The sequence below is a fragment of the Chiloscyllium plagiosum genome, chromosome 24 (genome assembly GCF_004010195.1).
Source record: "Chiloscyllium plagiosum isolate BGI_BamShark_2017 chromosome 24, ASM401019v2, whole genome shotgun sequence".
Classification (NCBI taxonomy): Eukaryota; Metazoa; Chordata; class Chondrichthyes; order Orectolobiformes; family Hemiscylliidae; genus Chiloscyllium; species Chiloscyllium plagiosum.
This window is the reverse complement of record NC_057733.1, coordinates 3,972,387-3,992,654: the sequence shown is the minus strand read 5'-3', so window position 1 is coordinate 3,992,654 and position 20,268 is coordinate 3,972,387. Positions and strand designations below refer to the sequence as shown.

Sequence of the window (20,268 nt, the reverse complement as noted above, 5' to 3'; positions counted from 1 at the left end):
TCTGGTTGTGGGGTCCGTTTGGAGGTGGCGGAAATGTCGGCAGATGATTTGGTTTATGCGAAGGTTGGTAGGGTGGAAGGTGAGCACCAGGGGCGTTCTGTCCTTGTTACGGTTGGAGGGGTGGGGTCTGAGGGCGGAGGTGCGGGATGTGGATGAGATGCGTTGGAGGGCATCTATAACCATGTGGGAAGGGAAATTGCGGTCTCTAAAGAAGGAGGCCACCCTAGTTCCAAACTTCCAGCTCAGCACTGTCCCCATGACTTGTCCGGACTTGTCCCACCTGCCTATCTCATTTTCCACCTATCCATTCCACCCTCTCCTCCCTGACCTATCACCTTCATCCCCTCCCCCACTCACCCATTGTACTCTATGCTACTTTCTCCCCACCCCCACCCTCCTCTAGCTTATCTCTCCACGCTTCAGGCTCACTGCCTTTATTCCTGATGAAGGGCTTTTGCCGTAAACGTCGATTTCGCTGCTCCTCGAATAGACAATAGGTGCAGGAGTAGGCCATTCTGCCCTTCGAGCCTGCACCACCATTCAATATGATCATGGCTGATCATCCTTAATCAGTATCCTGTTCCTGCCTTAACTCCATAACCCTTGATTCCACTATCCTTGAGAGCTCTATCCAACTCTTTCTTAAATGAATCCAGAGACTGGGCCTCCACTGCCCTCTGGGGCAGAGCATTCCACACAGATTCCTATACATAGTTTCCTGAAAGTTGCCACCCAGGGTGATAGTGCTGTTAAGAAAGCATATAGTTTGTGTTAGGTTTTTTTGATAGAGGGATTGAGTTCCAGAGCCGCGATGTCATGGTGCAACCGTACAAAACGCTAGTGCGGCCGCAATTGGAATATTGTGTATAGTTCTGGTCGCCCCGTGACAGGAAGGATGTGGAAGTATTGGAAAAGGTGCAGTGGAGATTTACCAGGATGTTGTCTGGTCTGGAGGAAAGGCTGAGTGACTTGGGCCTGTTCTCATTGGAAAGAAGAAGGCGGAGAGAGAATTTGATATAAAGACATGCAAGATTATCAGAGGATTAGATAGGCTAGACAGTGAAAGTCTTTTTCCTTGGATGATGCCGTCAGCTTGTATGAGGGGGTATAGTTACAAATTCAGGGGTGATAGATTTAAGACAGATGTCAGAGACAGGTTCTTTACTCAGAGAGTGGTAAGGGTGTGGAATGCCCTACCTGCCAATGTAGTTAACTCAGCCTCATTAGGGGCATTTAAACATGGTTAAGCATATGGATGATGATGGGATAGTGTAGGGGGATGGACTTCGATTAGTTCTCAGGTGGGGGCAACATCGAGGGCCAAAGGGCCTGTTCTGCGCTGTATTGTTCTATGTTCTATCTCTGTCTTACGTACACTCAATGACTTGGCCTCCACAGCACTTTGCAGCAAGTTTACCACACTCTGGCAGAAGAAATTCCTCCTCACATCTGTTCTAAAGGGTCATCTCTTCACTGTGAGGCCGTGCCCTAATCTCTCCTATTAGTGGAAATACTTTCTCCCTGTCCACACTGTTCAGAACTCTTAGTATTCTGTAAGTTTCAACAAGCCTCCCAGTTAACATTCTAAACTCCATTGGGTACAGGTGCAGAGTCCTCAACTGCTCCTCATATGACAAGCTTCATCCCTGGGATCATTCTTGTAAACCTCCTCTGAACACCCCTCCAAACCCAGCACATCCTTCTTTAAATGCAGGGCCCAAAATTGCTCACAGTATTCCAAATTCTGGTCTCCTTTGTATCGGAAGGATGTTGTGAAACTTGAAATGGTTCAAAAAAGATTTACACGGTAGTTGCCAGGGTTGGAGGATTTGAACTATAGGTTGAATAGGCTGGGGCTGTTTTCCCTGGAGCATTGGAGGCTGAGGGGTGACCTTATAGAGGTTTATAAAATCTTGGGGGGCATGGATAGGGTAAATAGACAAGGTCTTTTCCCTGGGGTGGGGAGTCCAGAACTAGAGGGTATTGCTTTAGGGTGAGAGGGGAAGGGTTTAAAAGAGACCTATGGGGAAACTTTTTCACGCAGAGGGTGGTGCGTGTGTGGAATGGGCTGTCAGAGGAAGTGGTGGAGGCTGGTACAATTGCAACATTTAAAATGCATCTGGATGGGTATATGAATAGGAAGGGTTTGAGGGATATGGGCTGGGTGTTGGCAGGTGGGACTAGATTGGGTTGGGATATCTAGTTGGCATGGACGAGTTGGACTGAAGGGTCTGTTTCCTTGCTGTACATCTCTATGACTCTACATGGTCTGACTAGAGCTTTATACAGCCTCAGCAGTACATCTCTGCTCTTGTATTCTAGCCCTCTTGAAATTAATACAAACTTTGCATTTGCCTTCCTAACTGCCAACTGAAGCACCATGATAATCTTAAGAGAACCTTGAAGTAGGACTTCTAAGTGCCTTTGTGCTTCAGATTTCTGAAGCCATTCCCCATTTTAAAAAATAATCCATGCATCTATTCTTATCAAAATGCAGAACCTTACACTTCCATATGAGCTGATTGTCCACCCCCCTTTAGTGGTTACGTTCGTGCCAGGATGTCCTTGTAGAGAGAGCACACAGTTCTCCATTTTGAGAAACTCCCTTCCACTACTACTCTCTTCCATGTTGCCCAGCCAGTCCTTTATCCATCTAGTAGTAGACCCTAGACCCTATACGACTTTACTTTCTTCATCGGTCTACCATGGGGAACCTTATTAAACATCTTACTGAAGTCTATGTGTATGACATCTACAGCCCTTCCTTCATCAATTAACTTTGTCACTTCCTCAAAGTTGGTAAGGCATGACCTGCTCTGCACAAAGCCGTGTTGCCTATCACTGATAAGCCCAAATGGGAATAGATCCTATCCCTCATTATCTTCTCCAGCAGCTCCCATTCCACTGATAGCAGGCTGACTGGTCTATAATTACCTGGAATTTCCCTGCTACTGTTCTTAAACAATGGGACAACAATTGCAATTCTCCAGTCCTTCGGGACCTCACCTGTGTTCAAGGATGCTGCAAAGATATTTGTTAAGACACCAGCTATTTCCTCTCTCACTTCCCTCAGTAACCTGGGATAGATCCCATCTGGACCTGGGGACTTGTCCACCTTAATGCCTTTTAGAATATCCCACCTTTCTCCCTCCTTATGCTAACCTAACCTAGGGTAATCAAACATCTATCCCTAATCTCAACATTTGTCATGTCCCCCTCCTTGGTGAATACCGATGCAAAGTACAAGTTAAGAATCTCACCCATTTTCTCTGACTCCACGCATAACGTTCCTCCTTTTTCCTTGAGTGGGCCAACCCTTTCTCTAGTTATCTTCATGCTCCTTATATATGAATAAAAGGTTTTGGGATTTTCCTTAACCCTGTTTGCTAAAGATATCTCATGATCCCTTTTAGCTCTCTTAATTTCTCACTTCAAATTGGTCCTAAATTCCCGATATTCTTCTAAAGATTCATCTGTCTTCAGTCAGCTAGACCTTACGAATACTTCCTTTTTCCTCTTAGCTAGTCTCACAATTTCACCAGTCATCCATGGTTCCCTAATCTTTCCATTTCTATCCATCATTTTCACAGGAACATGTCTCTCCTGCACTCTAACCAATCTCTCTTTAAAAGCCTCCCACATAACAAATGTGGATTTATCTTCAAACAACTGCTCCCAATCTGTTCATGGGCGGCACGGTGGCACAGTGGTTAGCACTGCTGCCTCACAGCGCCAGAGACCCGGGTTCAATTCCCGCCTCAGGCGACTAACTGTGTGGAGTTTGCACGTTCTCCCCGTGTCTGCGTGGGTTTCCTCCGGGTGCTCCGGTTTCCTCCCACAGTCCAAAGATGTGCAGGTCAGGTGAATTGGCTATGCTAAATTGCCTGTAGTGTTAGGTAAGGGGTAAACGTATGGGTGGGTTGCGCTTCGGCGGGTCGGTGTGGACTTGTTGGGCCGAAGGGCCTGTTTCCACACTGTAAGTAATCTAATCTAATCTAATCTAATGTTTGGTATAGTTGGTCTTCCCCTAATTTAGCACTCTTCCTTTAGGATAATTCTCATCTTTGTCCATGAGTATTCTAATACTTATGGAATTGTGATCACTGTTCCTAAAGTAATCCCCCACCACCTGGCCGGACTCATTCCCCAACACCAGGTCCAGTATGGCCCCTTCCTGATTTGGACTATTTACGTATTGCTGCAGAACACCTCATGGATGCTCCTTACAAATTCTGCTCCATCTAGAACTCAAACACTAAGTGAATCCCAGTAAATTTTGGGAAAATTAAAGTCTCCTATCACCACCACACTGTTTCTCCTACATCTTTCCATAATCTTTTTACATATTTGTACCTCTATCTCATGCTCTGTAGTATAGCCCCAACCCGCACTCTTCCTATTTCTGATCTCCGCCCAAATTGCCTCACTGCTCGAGTCCTCCTTAGTGCCCTTCTTCAGTATAGCTGTGATATCCTCTTTGTCTAGTAATGCAACTCCTCCACCCCTTTTATCTCTGTCTCTATCCTGCTTGAAGCATCTATATCCTGGAATATTTAGTTGTCAATCATGCCCTTCCCTCAACCAAGTCTCAGTAATAGCAATAGCTCATACTCCCAGATACTAATCCAAGCCCTAAGTTCATCTGCCTTACCTATTACACGTCTTGTATTAAAACAAATGCACCTCAGACCACCAATGCCTTTGCATTCATCATCTGCTCACTGCTTACTCTCCCCCTTAGTCACACTGACTTCATTATCTAGTACCTTACAGGCTTCAGCTACTACCTCCTTACTGTCCACTATAAGGGCGGCACAGTGGCTCAGTGGTTAGCACTGTTGGCTTACAGCATCAGCAACCTGGGTTCAATTCCTGCCTTGGGCAACTGTCTGTGTGGAGTTTGCACGTTCTCCCCTTGTCTGCGTGGGTTTCCTCCCACAGTCCAAAGTTGTGTAGGTTAGGTGAATTGGCCATGCTAAATTGCCCGTAGTGCTAGGTGCATTAGTCAGGGGTAAATGCAGGGGAATGTGTCTGGTGGGTTGCTCTTCGGAGGATCGGTGTGGACTTGTTGGGCCAAAGGGCCTGTTTCCACACTGTAGAGAATCTATCTAATCTCCTCATTTGATTCCCATTCCCCCTGCCACATTAGTTTAAACCCTCCCCAACAACGTTAGCGAAAGTAACCACCAGGACATTGGTTTCAGTACGGTCCAGGTGCAGGCCATCCCATTTCAAGTAGACCCTGCTTCCCCAGAACCGATCCCAATGTCCCAAAAATCTGAACCCTTCCCTCCTGCACCATCTCTCAAGCCACGCGTTTATCTTGCCTATTCTTTCATTTCTACTCTGACTAGCATGTGGCACTGGTAGCAATCCTGAGACTACTACCTCAGGTCCTACTTTTTAACTTGACTCCTAACTCCCTAAATTCTGCTTGTAGGACCTCATCCGGTTTTTTAACCAATATCATTGGTGCCCACGACAACTGGCTGTTCACCGTCCCCCTTCAGAATGTTCTGCAGACAATCTGAGACATCCCTGACCTGTGCACCTGGGAGGCAACATACCATTCGGGAGTCTCATTTTCGACTACAGAACCGCCTATCTACTCCCCTTGAAATTGACTCCACTATGACAATAGCCCTTCCACTCTTTTTCCCGCCCTTATATACAGCAGAGCCAGCCACGTTGCCATGAACCTGGCTACTGCTGCCTTCCCCTGGTGAGCCATCTCCCCCAACAGTATCCAAAATATATATGTTTTGGAGGGAGATGACCACAGGAGACACCTGCACTGCCTTCCTATTCTTTCTCTGTGTTTTGGTCACCCATTCCCTTTCTCCCTCAGTAATTCTAATCTGTGGTGTGACCAATTCACTAAAAGTGCTTACCAAACCCCCTCAGCATCACGTATGCTCCAAAGTGAGTCCATCCGCAGATCCAGAGCCGTCATGCCGTTTAACAAGAGCTGCAGCTGGATACACTTCCTGTATGTGAAGGAGTCAGAGACATCAGCTGTGTCCCTGAACTCCCACATTAAGCAAGAGGATCATATCATGGGTCTGAGATCTCCTACCATTTTTAATCTTAAGCTTAACTTAGTCTTAACTTAGATAAATTAAAAAGAAATGTTTTTACCAATCACACGATTAAAACAAAAAGAAAAAGAAAAACCCTTACCTTATCAACACATTATCGAGTCCTTTATTTTTGGTTAGCGGAGTGGGGCAGGTGGGAGACACTACACTTGTCGTGCCTCGGGTTCAGCTGCTGCCCAAATATATCGGTTCACTCAACTTCCCAGAGCTCAATTCGACTGCTCCCACTCTGCTCCTCGCTCTCCCCACTCCCACTCAGCTCCTCGCTCTCCCCGCTCCCACTCAACTCCTCGCTCTCCCCGCTCCCACTCAGTTCCTCACTCTCCCCGCTCCCACTCAGCTCCTCGCTCTCCCCGCTCCCACTCAGTTCCTCACTCTCCCCATTCCCACTCAGTTTCTCACTCTCCCCACTCCCACTCCGCTCCTCGCTCTCCCCGCTCCCACTCAGTTCCTCACTCTCCCCATTCCCACTCAGTTTCTCACTCTCCCCACTCCCACTCCGCTCCTCGCTCTCCCCGCTCCCACTCAGTTCCTCACTCTCCCAGCTCCCACTCAGCTCCTCGCTCTCCCCGCTCCCACTCAGTTCCTTTTTTCCTAGGATGATGACGTCAGCTTGTACGTGGGGGCATAACTACAAATTGAGGGGTGATAGATTTAAGACAGATGTCAGAGGCAGGTTCTTTACTCAGAGAGTGGTAAGGACGGGGAATGCCCTGCCTGCTAATGTAGTCAACTCAACCACATTAGGGAGATTTAAACAATCCTTGGATAAGCACATGGATGATGATGGGATAGTGTAGGTGGATGAGCTGAGGATAGTTCACAGATCAGCGCAACATTGAGGGCCAAAGGGCCTGTTCTGCGCTGTATTGTTCTATGTTCTATGTTCTATTCGCCCCGTGTCTGCGTGGGTTTCCTCTGGGTGCTCTGGTTTCCTCCGACAATCCAAAGATGTGCAGGTCAGGTGGATTGGTGATGCTAAATTCCCATAGTGTTAGATGCATTGGTCAGAGGGAAATGACTCCGAGTGGGTTACTGTTCAGAGGATCTGTGTGAACTTGTTGGGCTGAAGGGCCTGTTTCTACACTGTAGGGATTCTAATTTTAATTCTTATAAAGTTGGCTTTTGTGAAGTATCTTATTAAACACCTTCTGGAAATTCAAATGTATTACATCTGCTGGTTCACTTATATCTATCATGCTTGTTACTTTCTCAAAGAGTTGCAATAAATTTGTCATAAATTTCCCTTCATGAAGTCATACTGACTGTTTGATTATATGATCTATTTCTAAATGCTTTGTCATTACATTTTTTATATTAGACTTTTAACATTTTCCCAATAATAGATGTTGAGTCAACTGACCTACAATTATCTTTTCTTTGTCTCCTTCTCTTCCACACCTAATTCAGTGTGTAACATTGGCAGTTTTCCAGTTGTCTAGGACGTTTCCAGACTTTCAACATCCATAGAAGATTATTACCATGGCATTCACTATCTTTGTAGCTACTTCTTTTAAAATCATAGGGGCATATCATTCTTTAGGTAATTAGTTAGTTTCCCTAGTAGTTTTTCTCGAATGATAGTAATTGTATTTATTGCTTCCTCAACTTTAGCACTTTGATTGTTTAATATTTTTGGAATGCTAAGTTATTATCCAACTTTTCTGCCATTTCCTCATTCTATTCATGTATTTAAAGTTGCTCTTACTGTCCTTTTGTTATATTATTTGCTAATTTACCCTCACAGTTAAGAAGAGCAAAGAGAGGTCATGAGCATTCTTTAGCAGGTAGAATAAAGGAGAACCGTAAAGCTTGCTATAGGTATGTGAGGAATAAAAGGATGACGAGCGTAGGAATATGGCCAGTCAAAGACAGAAGTGGGAAGTTGTGTGTGGACCCTGTGGAAATCGGAGAGGTGCTAAACAAATATTTCTCAACTGCTTTCACTCAGGAAAAGTAGGATATTGTAGAGAAGAAGAATAAGGTACAAGATATTAGACTAGAAAGGATTGAGGTTTGTAAGGAAGAGGTGTTATCAATTCTAGAAGGAGTGAAAATAGACAAGTCACCTGGGCTGGATAGGATTTATTCGAGGATTCTCTGGGAAGCTCGGGAGGAGGTATTGAAGCGTTTGACTTTGATCTTTGAGTTATCATTATCTACAGGTTTAAAACCAGAGGACTGGAGGATTCAAATGTTGTGCCCTGTTCCAGAAGGGCAGTAGAGATGACCCAGATAATTATAGACCATTGAGCCTTATGTCTATTCGATGAAAAGTTTTGGAAAAGATTATGAGAGATAGGATTTATAATCATCTAGCAAGCAACAATTTGATTGGAGATTGTCAACATAGTTTTGTCAAGGGCAGGTCGTGTCTCACAAACCTGAGTTTTTTGAGAAGGTGACCAAGCATGTGGAAGAGGGTAGGCAGTTGACATGGTATACATAGATGTCAGTAAAGCCTTTGATAAGGTTCCACATGGTAGGCTGTTGGAGAAAATGCAGAGGCATGAGATTGAGATGATTTAGCAGTTTGGATTAGAAACTGGCTTTCTGTAAGAAGGCAGCGAGTGGTGGTTGATGGAAAATATTCAGCCTGGAATCCAGTTACTAGTGGTGTGCCACAAGGATCTGTGTTGGGACCACTTTTGTTTGTTAATTTTATAAATGACTTAGACACAGGCATAGGTGGATGGGTTAGTAAGTTTGCAGATGACACTAAAGCCAGTGGAGTAGTGGACAGTGTGGAAGAATGTTGCAGGTTGCAGGGAGACCTGGATAAACTGTAAAATTGGGCTGAGAGGTGGCAAATGGAGTTCGATGCAGATAAATGTGAGATGATTCACTTTGGGAAAAATAACAGGAAGGCAGAAGACTGAGTCAATGGAAAGATTCTTGGTAGTGTGGATGTGCAGAGGGATCATGAAGTCCATATACATAGATCCCCGAAAGTTGCCACCCAGGTTGATAGTGCTGTTAAGAAGGCATACGGTGTGTTAGGTTTTATTAATAGAGGGATTGAGTTCCGGAACCCTAATGTCATGCTGCAACTATACAAAATGTTAGTGTGGCCGCACTTGGAATATCATGTACAGTTCTGGTCACCCCATTACAGGATTGATGTGGAAGCATTGGAAAAGGTGCAGAGGAGATTTATGAGGATGTTGCCTGGTCTGGAGGGAAGGTCTTGTGAGGAAAGGCTAAAAGACTTGGGTCTGTACTCTTTGGAGAGAAGAAGGCTAAAAGGGGATTTGATAGAGACATGCAAGATGATCAGAGGATTAGATAGGGTAGACAGTGAAAGTCTTTTCCCTAGGATGATGACACCAGCTTGTACGAGGGGGAATAATTACAAATTGAGGGGTGATAGATTTAAGACAGGTGTCACAGGCAGGTTCTTTACTCAGAGAGTGGTAAGGACGTGGAATGCCCTGCCTGCCAATGTAGTTAACTCAGCCACATTAGGGAGATTTAACCAATGCTTAGATAAGCACATGGATGATGATGGGATAGTGTAGGGGGATGGGCTTAGATTAGTTCACAGGTCGGCACAATATTGAAGACCAAAGGGCCTGTTCTGCGCTGTATTGTTCTATGTTCTGTGTTTAAAGCTTTTTCCCCCTCTATTATTTTTGATTGTTTTTATTGGTTTTTCAAAAATTTCCAATTGTTTGATTTGTCACTAGTCTTTGATGTACTTATTTTTCTTTTAATTTGATATTACCTTGAGCTTCCTTTGTTAATCTTGGTCAGTTTGTCCCTTCCATAAAACCCTTCTTCATCACTGGGATAAAACTTTGCTGTAAGTAGTGAACTATTTCTTAAATGTCTGTTGTTGTTCCTCAACCATCTTTTCTAATGAACTTCTTTCCCAGTCCACTTCAGCCAACTCTGCCTTTATCATTACATAATTACGCTTATTTAAGTATAGCACAGTTGTCTCAGATCCAAGTTTCTCACTCTCAGACAGAATGCTAAATTCTACCATGTTATGGCCATTGTTCCCTAGGGGAACTTGAGACTATTTATTAAACCAGCCTCATTATGCATTACCAGATTCAAAATAGCCTGATTACTGGTTGGATCCAAAGCATATTGTTTGTGAAAACTGTGCTGAATACACTCTATAAATTCTTCTCTGTGGCTATTTATGCCAGTTTGATTTTCTAAATCTATTTGAAGATTAAAGTCACCCATAATATGTTTAGAGGAACAAGTCAAGGCCCGAATACTTTCATTGATATTTACAAGTAAGAATATTCTGTCAATATCAGCATAAACAAAAAGATAGAGATAATAAGCAGGTGAAAATTGGTAGACAAATGTACTGAAGTTGGCTATGCTTAAAGTGGATAACTCACCTGGTCCAGTTGGCTGACGTCCCAGTTTAACCCTGACACTAACTGTAATGCAGGGAATCTTTATTGATTCAGGAAGCACAATGGCAGCAAATGCATGGGACCATTGCCACCTGAAAGCCTCTCTGAGTTGCATTCCATCCCTGATTCAAAACTGTATTACCATTCCTTCACTATCACTGGGTCAAAATCATAGAACTCCATTCCTTAATGGTACTGTGAGTGTTCCCACAACACAGATTACAACAGTTCAAGAAGATATCTGACCACTATTATATATGCTGAAAATGTGTTGCTGGAAAAGCGCAGCAGGTCAGGCAGCATCCAAGGAGCAGGAGAGTCGACGTTTCGGTCATGAGCACTTCTTCAGGAATGCAGGAGCATCGACGTTTCGGGCATGAGCCCTTCTTCGGCCATGAGTTCCTGAAGAAGGGTTCATGCCTGAAACGTCGATTCTCCTGCTCCTTGGATGCTGCCCGACCTGCTGCGCTTTTCCAGCAACACATTTTCAGCTGAGATCTCCAGCATCTGCACTTTCTCCACTATTACATATGGACAATAAATGCTAGCCTAACTAGTGATACCCAGATCTAATGAACAAATCTTAAAAAAAAGCTTTCAGCATGGAGACAACTCTTAATCTTCCAATGTTTCTTAAATATGGAGATAGTGACAGAAAGTTGGACAGTTGTAAATTTGTTGTCCTTGTTTAAGAAAGGATATAAGGCTTGATAACAGGCTGAGCAGTTTAATATCAGATGTGTGAGGTTTTAGAAAATATAATCAAGGAAAAATATTAACAGGCACTTAGTGATTGGTTATGTGATTCATAATTCAGAAGAACCAGCATGGATTTCTAAAAGGCTGATTGTAATTGACTAGAAGATTGATAAAGGAAATGCATTGGTGTTGTATATATGAATTTTTAAGAAGGTATTTGATGGAGTACCACAAAGGCTGGTTTACAAAATTGAGGCTCATGAAACAGGAGTGCCTGTGTCAACTTACCAATTGAGTTCTGGATTCTGAGGAAGGGTCACTGGACCTAAAACATTAACTCTGATTTCTCTCCACAGATGCTGCCAGATCTGCTGAGCTTTTCCAGCAATTTCTGTATTTGCTTCTGATTTCCAGTATCCATAGTTCTTTCAGTTTTCAACTTGGATAAAGTTTGGTTTAAGAATATAAATGTGAGTCATGGTAAATGGTGTTTTTCAGACTGGAGGATGACAGACATCGATGTTCTTCAAGAGTTAGTGTTTGTTAATAATGTGTAAATTATATATGTAGCACATGAACTTTGGAATACAGAATAGAATTTTTTTCTGAACAAAGAATCACATCCGATTCAAAACATTAACACTGTTCCTCTTTCCATAGATTCTGCTAGATCTGCTGCATATCTGCATTTTCTGTTTTTATTCCAGCATCTAGTGTTTTTCATTTGTCTGAGAGAGATACAGAAGGAGTGCTCATATTATAATTGATGTGCCAATCAATCAGAATATTCTGTTTCCCAGTGGTGATATCCTTCACCTCAACCAGCAGAAGAATATTTATCTCCTCCACTTACCTCCAAAAAATATACATCAGAAATATAAACTATTAGCTAAATTCTTCATTACTAATTAGTCACCCATATTTATGACCAAGAGGGTGTAACTTACTGATCCGGAACAGAGAGAGAGAGATTCACCATATCATCCATTTGGGCATTGTTATCGACCATGCTAGACCCCCTCAAAACATTTCAAGAAGGTAGCCCAGACCCTAATTTTTCCAGTTGTTTTAAGCAGGTGTAAGGTGGATATTCCAGGAGTGTGGACAGGTTGGACCGAAGGGTCTGTTTCCGTGCTGTACATCTCTATGACTCTATGATGCAGCTGGCCCAACCACTCAGTTTTAAACAAAACAGAATTTATTTACAGACTATTGAATGAAACAGGGACAAAAGAAAACTGAGTTTAGAACTTAACCTACCTGAAAACCCAGTCGACTCTATTGCAACTTAATGATGCTGTTCCAAATACTTGCAACATTCCCAAAACCCCACCTTGGCAAGAAAAGGTAAAATCAAACACAGGTTCTTACAGGAGAGATGTCAGAGAGAGATAGAGAGAGAGAGGATCAGCATGGATCTTTTACTTTGGGCCCAGTACCTTCTCTGGGTTCCCAGCTAAAACCAAGCCAGAACAAACCCTGAGCTGGGAGAATGGGCCACTCCCCTTTCATTGTACAAATATTTTCAAAAAAAAACTTTAAAGTCTTCTAAAGTACATATTTCCAGACATATCAGAACCTCTGCCCTTATGACCCCTCTTAAAGAAAAACAAGGACAACATAACCGTGTCAGAGAGCAGCATTGTCACAGCATGTAATTATATTTATTGCTGTTGATATTCCTAAACTTGGTAAAGTGCTCAGAGTTGATAATTCATGAAGCACAAGCGCTAAGACCATGAAGACCTTGCATCTATGAAACTGTGTTTGCTCCATTTTATTAAACGGGTTTGTCCCTGGTAATTATAGACCAGTGAGCCTCACTTCAGTTGTGGGTAAAGTGTTGCAAAAGATTATAAGAGATAGGATTTATAATCATCTAGAAAAGAATAATTTGATTAGGGATCAAATAGTCAGCACGGTTTTGTGAAGGATAGACCGTGCCTCACAAACCTTATTGAGTTCTTTGAGAAGGTGACCCACACAGGTAGATGAGAGTAAACCGATTGATGTGGTGTATATGGATTTCAGCAAGGCATTCGATAAGGTTCCCCACAGTAGGCTATTGTACAAAATGCGGAGGAATGGGATTGTGGGAGATATAGCAGTTTGGATCAGTAATTGGCTTGCTGAAAGAAGACAAAGGGTGGTGGTGATGAGAAATGTTCATCCTGGAGTCCAGTTACCAGTGGTGTACCGCAAGGGTCGGTGTTGGGACAAGTGCTGTTGGTCATTTTTATAAAAGACCTGAATGAGGGCGTAGAAGGGTGAGTTAATAAATTTGCAGATGACACGAAGGTCGGTGGAGTTGTGGATAGTGACCAAGGATTTTGTAGGTTACAGAGAGACATAGATAAGCTGCAGAGATGGGCTGAGAGGTGGCAAATGGAGTTTAATGTGGACAAGTGTGAGGTGATTCACTTTGGTTGGAGTAACCAGAATGCAAAGTACTGGGCTAATGGTAAGATTCTTGGTAGTGTAGATAAGCAGAGAGATCTCGGTGTCCATGTACACAGATCCTTGAAAGTTGCCACCCAGGTTGACAGGGTTGTTAAGAAGGCATATAGTGTTTTAGCTTTTATTAATAGAGGGATCGAGTTCCGGAACCATGAGGTTATGCTGCAGCTGTACAAAGGTCTGGTGCAGCCACACTTAAAGTATTGTGTACAGTTCTGGTCACCGCATTATAAAAAGGATATGGAAGCTTTGGAAAGGGTGCAGAGGAGATTTACTAGGATGTTGCCTGGTATGGAGGGGAGGTCTTACGAGGAAAGGGTGAGGGACTTGAGGCTGTTTTTGTTGGAGAGAAGAAGGTTGAGAGGTGACTTAATAGAGACATATAAGTTAATCAGAGGGTTAGATAGGGTGGACAGGGAGAGCCTTTTTCCAAGAATGGTGACGGCGAGCACGAGCGGGCATAGCTTTAAATTGAGGGATGATAGATATAGAACAGATGTCAGAATGTAGTTTCTTTACTCAGAGAGTAGTAAGGGTATGGAATGCTTTTCCTGTAACGGTAGTAGATTCGCCAACTTTAAATACATTTAAGTCGTCATTGGACAAGCATATGGACGTACATGGAATAGTGTAGGTTAGATGGGGTTCAGATTGGTATGACAGGTTGGCGCAACATCGAGGGCTGAAGGGCCTTTACTGCGCTGTAATGTTCTATGTTTTATAAATGTTATTGAGTCCTTTGAGAAAGTGATCAAACAGGTGAATGAGGGTAAAGTGGTTGGTGTGGTGTTTATGGATTTAAGTTAGGCATTTGATAAGGTTCCCCACGGTAGGCTATTGCACAAAATATGGAGGCATGGGATGGAGGGCAATTTAGCAGTTTGGATCAGAAATTGGCTTGTAAAAGAAGACGCGGGGGGTGGTGGATGGGAAACGTTCATCCTGATGCTCAATTACTAGTGGTGTACCGCAAAGATCTATTTTGGGGCCGCTGTTGTTTATCATTTTTATAAACGACCTGGATGAGGGCGTAGAAGGATGGGTTAGTAAATTTGCGGTCAACACTAAGTTTCGGTACAGTTATGGATAATACTGAAGGATGTTGTAGGTTACAGAAGGACATAGAAAAGCTGCAGAGCTGGGCTGAGAGGTGGCAAATAGCATTTAATGTGGATGTGATTCACTTTGGGAGGAGTAACAGGAATGCAGAGTACTGGGTGAATCGTAAGACTTTGGTAGTGTAGATGAGCAGAGAGATCTTGATGTCCATGTACATAGATCTCTGAAAGTTGCCACTCAGGTTGATAGAGCTGTTAAGAAGGCATACGGTGTGTTAGCTTATATTAGTCGAGGGATCAAGTTTCGGAACCATGAGGTCATGCTGCAGCTGTACAAAACTGGTGCAGCCGCACTTGGAGTATTGCGTACAGTTCTAGTCATCGCATTGCAGGAAGGATGTGGAAGCTTTGTAAAGGGTTCAGAGGAGATTTACTAGGATGTTGCCTGGTATGGAGGGAAAGTCTTAGGAGGAAAGGTTGAGGGGCTTGAGGTTGTTTTCATTACAGAGAAGCGATTTTGAGAGATGACTTAATTGAGACATACAAGCTAATCAGAGGGTTAGATCGAGTGGAGAGTGAGAGCCTTTTTTCCTAGGATGGTGATGGAAATGAGGAGGCATAGTTTCAAATTGAGGGGTGATAGATATAGGACAGATGCCAGAGGTAATTTCTTTACTCAGAGAGTAGTAGGGGTGTGGAATGCACTGCCTGCAACAGTTGTAGACTTGCCAACTTATGGGCATTTAAATGGTCATTGGATAGGCATATGGATGAGAGTGGAATAGTGAATTGACTTCAAATTTGTTTCACAGGGTGGCGCAACATTGAGGGCTAAAGGGCCTGTAGTGCACTGTAATGTTCAATGTTCTATGTTCTAAAACCTGAATTCCTAATGATGAATCTTATTTTAAACGGGAACTTATTTACAACTTAGGTGACGGATGTAAAAGAAAAACTTAAGAAGGCAAAGAAGTTTTGGTCAACCCTTCCACATAGTCTGTGCAGTGATAACAGTTCAGCAAGTGTGACAGAGCAGAATGAGTGTTGGAACGGAAGCAACAAGGGCAGGTGAGAAATAAGGCAATGCATTTTTCAATCATGTTTAATTTATTTGAGCTCTTTGAAGAAGTAACTTGAGATATATATAAAGAGGAATCAGTGGATGTATTATACTTAGATTTCCAGAAGGCGCATCATACATTATTGCAGAAAATAAGCGCTATGGTATAGGGGTCCACCAATGATGTCAGCTTAACAGGCCTATAATTCTCTGTTCTCTCTCTTCCTCCTTCTTTAAAAAGTGGGGTTACGGGAGATTGACGATGGTGGTGACCCAGCAAGTCTGAGTCTGTAGTGCTCTGCCTAAGACTCTGGCAAAGTGGAGCACCCACCTTCACCTCACCTTTAAATCATTTGAAATAGCTTTTGCTCAGCGTAGTTAGTCATTTTACATCAAACTTGGACAGTTTGGTGTTGTTTTTAAAATGACTAAGGGCAAAAGTTCCCGTAGTTCGCAAAAGCAGGGACCCCCCTCTCCCCACCCTCCCACAGCAGCAGAGACATCCGCGGCCGCTTCAGGGGACTTACCTGCGGAGGCAAGCCTGATCTCCGAGATCAACGAGCTTCAGGAGAAGATCGACGCCTTTATCGAGGAATCCAGGTCCAGATGGGAGTCGTTCTCGGTCATTCTTCAGAAGCATGAGCAAGAAATCGAAAAACTTGAACAGCGTGTTGGAGGGGTGGAGCAAAGGGCCGCGGCCTCGGAGACTGCTGCCGAGTCATCCATGGTTCGGGTCCGGGCTCTCGAGCAGTGAATCCAGACCTTGGAGGAGCGCATTGACAACCTCGACAATCGGGGCCGTCTGAAAAATATTCGGTTGCTGGGCCTTCCCGAATGGGAAGAGAAGGGCCAGTTTGTAGACTTTCTGGAGCAATGGCTCACACAAATATTAAAGTTGGAGTCGGGACCAGGCCAGGTGCGGGTGGAGTGAACCCACCGGGTTGCTGTATGCAGGCCCGGGTTGGACCAGCACCCTCGCCCAGTTCTATTCCGGCTCCAATGTTATAGAGCGAAGCAGATGCTCCTGGAAGCCTCCAGAGTTCTGCGGAAGGATCCCCAGGCCATGATGTACAAGGGTTCCAGGATAATGTTATTCCAGGACTTTTCTCCAGCCGTGATCTGCAAGAGGAGGGCATTCGATGAGGTGAAGAAGTGTCTAAGAGACCTAAATATCCAATACTCTATGCATTACCCGGCAACGCTGCGCTTCAGCCACGAAGGATCTGTATATAACTTTGGATCACTGGAAAAGGCTAAAGAATTCTTGGACTCTCTTAATTAGACTATGGGACTTAAACCATATGGATAACAATTTTATTTTGCCCCCCCCCCGGCCCTGGTTTCCCTTTTCTCCTTCATCTTTTTTTTTCCCCATTACCTTTTCCGGGGGGTGGGGAAGGGGGCTTATTTGTTGCTCTCTATTTAATTTTTTTAACAGGTCGTGTGGCTTATTCGATTTGTGTGAGTGGAGGTTTTGTTTTGTTCTACCCTCTTTTAAAGCAGGGTCCTCTTCTTCTAACATTTTACTTAGTTATCTAATACTTGCTGGGATTGTAACTTTGTAGTTTTAGATTAGATTACTTTACAGTGTGGTAACAGGCCCTTTGGCCCAACAAGTCCACACCGACCCACCGAAGCGCAAACCACCCATACCCCTATATTTACCCCTTACCTAACACGATGGGCAATTTAGCATGGCCAATTCACCTGACCTGCACATCTTTGGACTGTGGGAGGCAACCGGAGCACCCAGAGGAAACCCACGCAGACACGGGGAGAACGTGCAAACTCCACACAGTCAGTCGCCTGAGGCAGGAATTGAACCCGGGTCTCTGGCGCTGTGAGGCAGCAGGGCTAACCACTGTGCCACCATGCCACCCATATTTATATATTTATATTTTGTATTATGCTTGCTAAACGCACCTAGGTGTTGGGGGGGGTCACTCACTTTTAACTTTGGTTTCATAGAACACTTGAATTTGTCTATCCCATTCTATATGGAGAGGGCCGTTATATATGGAGAGGAGGATGGAATTTTGAATCTTTATTGCCCCCTGGCACACCTCTTCAAATTTGTAATGGATACATTCTCCAAGTTGATGGCTTTTGGAGCCTGCCATATAATTATAGGAGGAGATTTTAACTGTATTATGGACTCAGAGACAGATAGGATACCTAAGAGTACTATGGGTATATCTCTTAGATCTAGACAATTGACAGATCTGAATAAGGAGCTAGGGCTAGTAGATGTGTGGAGGTGCCTTCATCCTCAGGGTAGAGACTTTACTTTCTACTCTAACCCACACAAGTGCCATACTAGAATTAATATGTTCTTTGCTCCCTTGACCCTTTTGAATTCCATATTGTCCTGCAAAATAGGTAATATAGCAATTTCTGATCATGCTGCAGTATATACGGAAGTCAAAACTAGGGACGATGGGACAGGCCCCCCACATTGGTGTATGGATTCCTTTTTAATGAAGGATAGCAAATTTATAAAATATTTTTCTCAGGAATTCAGAACCTTTTTGGAAATTAATTCAGGTATGGCCAGTAACTCGTCGATGGTGTGGGAGACCATTAAGGCTTATGCACGAGGTTTGGTCATCTCATATTCTGTGACCCAGAAAAAACAAAAGGGAGAGCAACAGCACCTGCTCGAGGCTCGCTTGAAGGCAGCTGAGACAGCGTATGTTGATAGGCCCTCTATTACTCAGCTACAAAGGATCACAGCCCTTAGGACAGCCTTGAACACTGCACTTACCCAAACAACAAAGAGGCAAATATTATTTGCAAAGCAAAGATTATATGAATATGGCGACAAGCCTGGCAGATACCTAGCATATCTTGCTAGGAGAAAATTGGCTCCTCAAGCTATTACGTCAGTTAGAGAAAGTGCTAGTACTCTGACTTGTGATCGTAAAAGGATCAACACAGCCTGTAGAAAGTTCTATTTTGAGCTGTATAAATCGCAGACTGTGAGGATAGAACTAAGAAGATGGAGTCCTTCTTTAAAAACTTGGCCTTTCCAGACTTAACCTCGGAGCAGGTGTCGATCCTGAATGCTCCCCTGACAACCCAGGAAGTACTCGATGCAATTAGACAGCTTCAGAGTGGCAAAGCACCTGGACCAGATGGATTCCAGGTTGAGTTTTAAAAAGAATCTTTAGGGGAACTGGCTGATCCACTTCTGGACATGTATAATTACTCACATAGCCAGGGCTGCCTTCTGCCTTCATTGAGAGAAGCAAATATTTCTCTCGTTCTTAAAAAAGGAAAGGCCGAGAAGACTGCTCATCATATAGACCAATATCCTTGCTAAATGTGGATTTTAAAATCCTTTCTAAAATGTTAGCATTAAGATTGGAGAGGGCCTTACTATATATCATAAAAGAGGACCAGATGGGGTTTATGAAGGGCCATAGATCAACTAACAATATTAGAAGGGTCTTAAGTATGATACAAGCCTGTCAACAGGGAAGAATACCAGGGCTAGTTGTCTCCTTGGATGCAGAGAAGGCATTTGATCGGGTAGAATGGTCATATCTTTTTTACACACTGGAAAGGTTCAGTGTCGGAGAGGTATCTTCTAAATAGGGCTCAATATTATACAACGACCCCAAAGCATCTATGATCACCAATGGTTTAGGTTCGGATAGCTTCAGTGTTGATGGGGGCTGTCATCAGGGATGTCCTCTCTCACCATTACTATTCACGCTAGTAATCGAACCACTAGCGGAAGCTATACGAACTGACCCTAACATAGCAGCTCCGAGGGTTGGTTCAGGTAAACATAAAATCACTCTGTATGCAGATAGAATCATAGAGATGTACAGCATTGAAACAGACCCTTCGGTCCAACCTGTCCATGCCAACCAGACATCCCAACCGATCTAGTCCCACCTGCCAACACCTGGCCCACATCCCTCCAAACCCTTCCTATTCATATACCCATGCCTTTTAAATGATGTAATTGTACCAGCCTCCACCACTTCCTCTGGCAGCTCATTCCATACACGTACCACCCTCTGTTTGAAAACGTTGCCCCTGAGGTCACTTTTATATCTTTCCTCTCTCACCCCACACCTATGCCCTCTACTTCTGGAATCCCCAACCCCAGGGAAAAGACTTTGTCTATTTATTCTATCCATGCCCCTCATCATTTTGTAAATCTCTATAAGGTCATCCCTCAGCCTCCGACGCTCCAGGGAAAACAGCCCCAGCCTGTTCAGCCTCTTCCTATAGCTCAAATCCTTCAACCCTGGCAACATCCTTGTAAATCTTTTCTGAACCCTTTCAAGTTTCACAACATCTTTCCGATAGGAAGGAGACCAGAATTGAACGCAATATTCCAACAGTGACCTAACCAATGTCCTGTATAGCCACAACATGACCTCCCAACTCCTGTACTCAATACTCTGACCAACAAAGGAAAACATACCAAATGCCTTCTTCACTATCCTATCTACCTGCGACTCCACTTTCAAGGAGCTATGAAACTGCACTCCAAGGTCTCT

The 20,268-nt window shown here is 43.7% G+C and overlaps 1 protein-coding gene across 1 annotated transcript in view; it reads left to right on the top strand.

Annotated features, from left to right (window-relative positions):
- The window catches only part of LOC122561984 (glypican-6-like), a 129,182-nt gene that overhangs the window by 61,108 nt on the left and 47,806 nt on the right, over window positions 1-20,268 (top strand). The window contains exon 4 of the mRNA XM_043714333.1: window positions 15,626-15,759. Coding sequence (XP_043570268.1) covers window positions 15,626-15,759 — 134 coding nt within the window. The remainder of the gene's footprint in view (window positions 1-15,625; window positions 15,760-20,268) is intronic.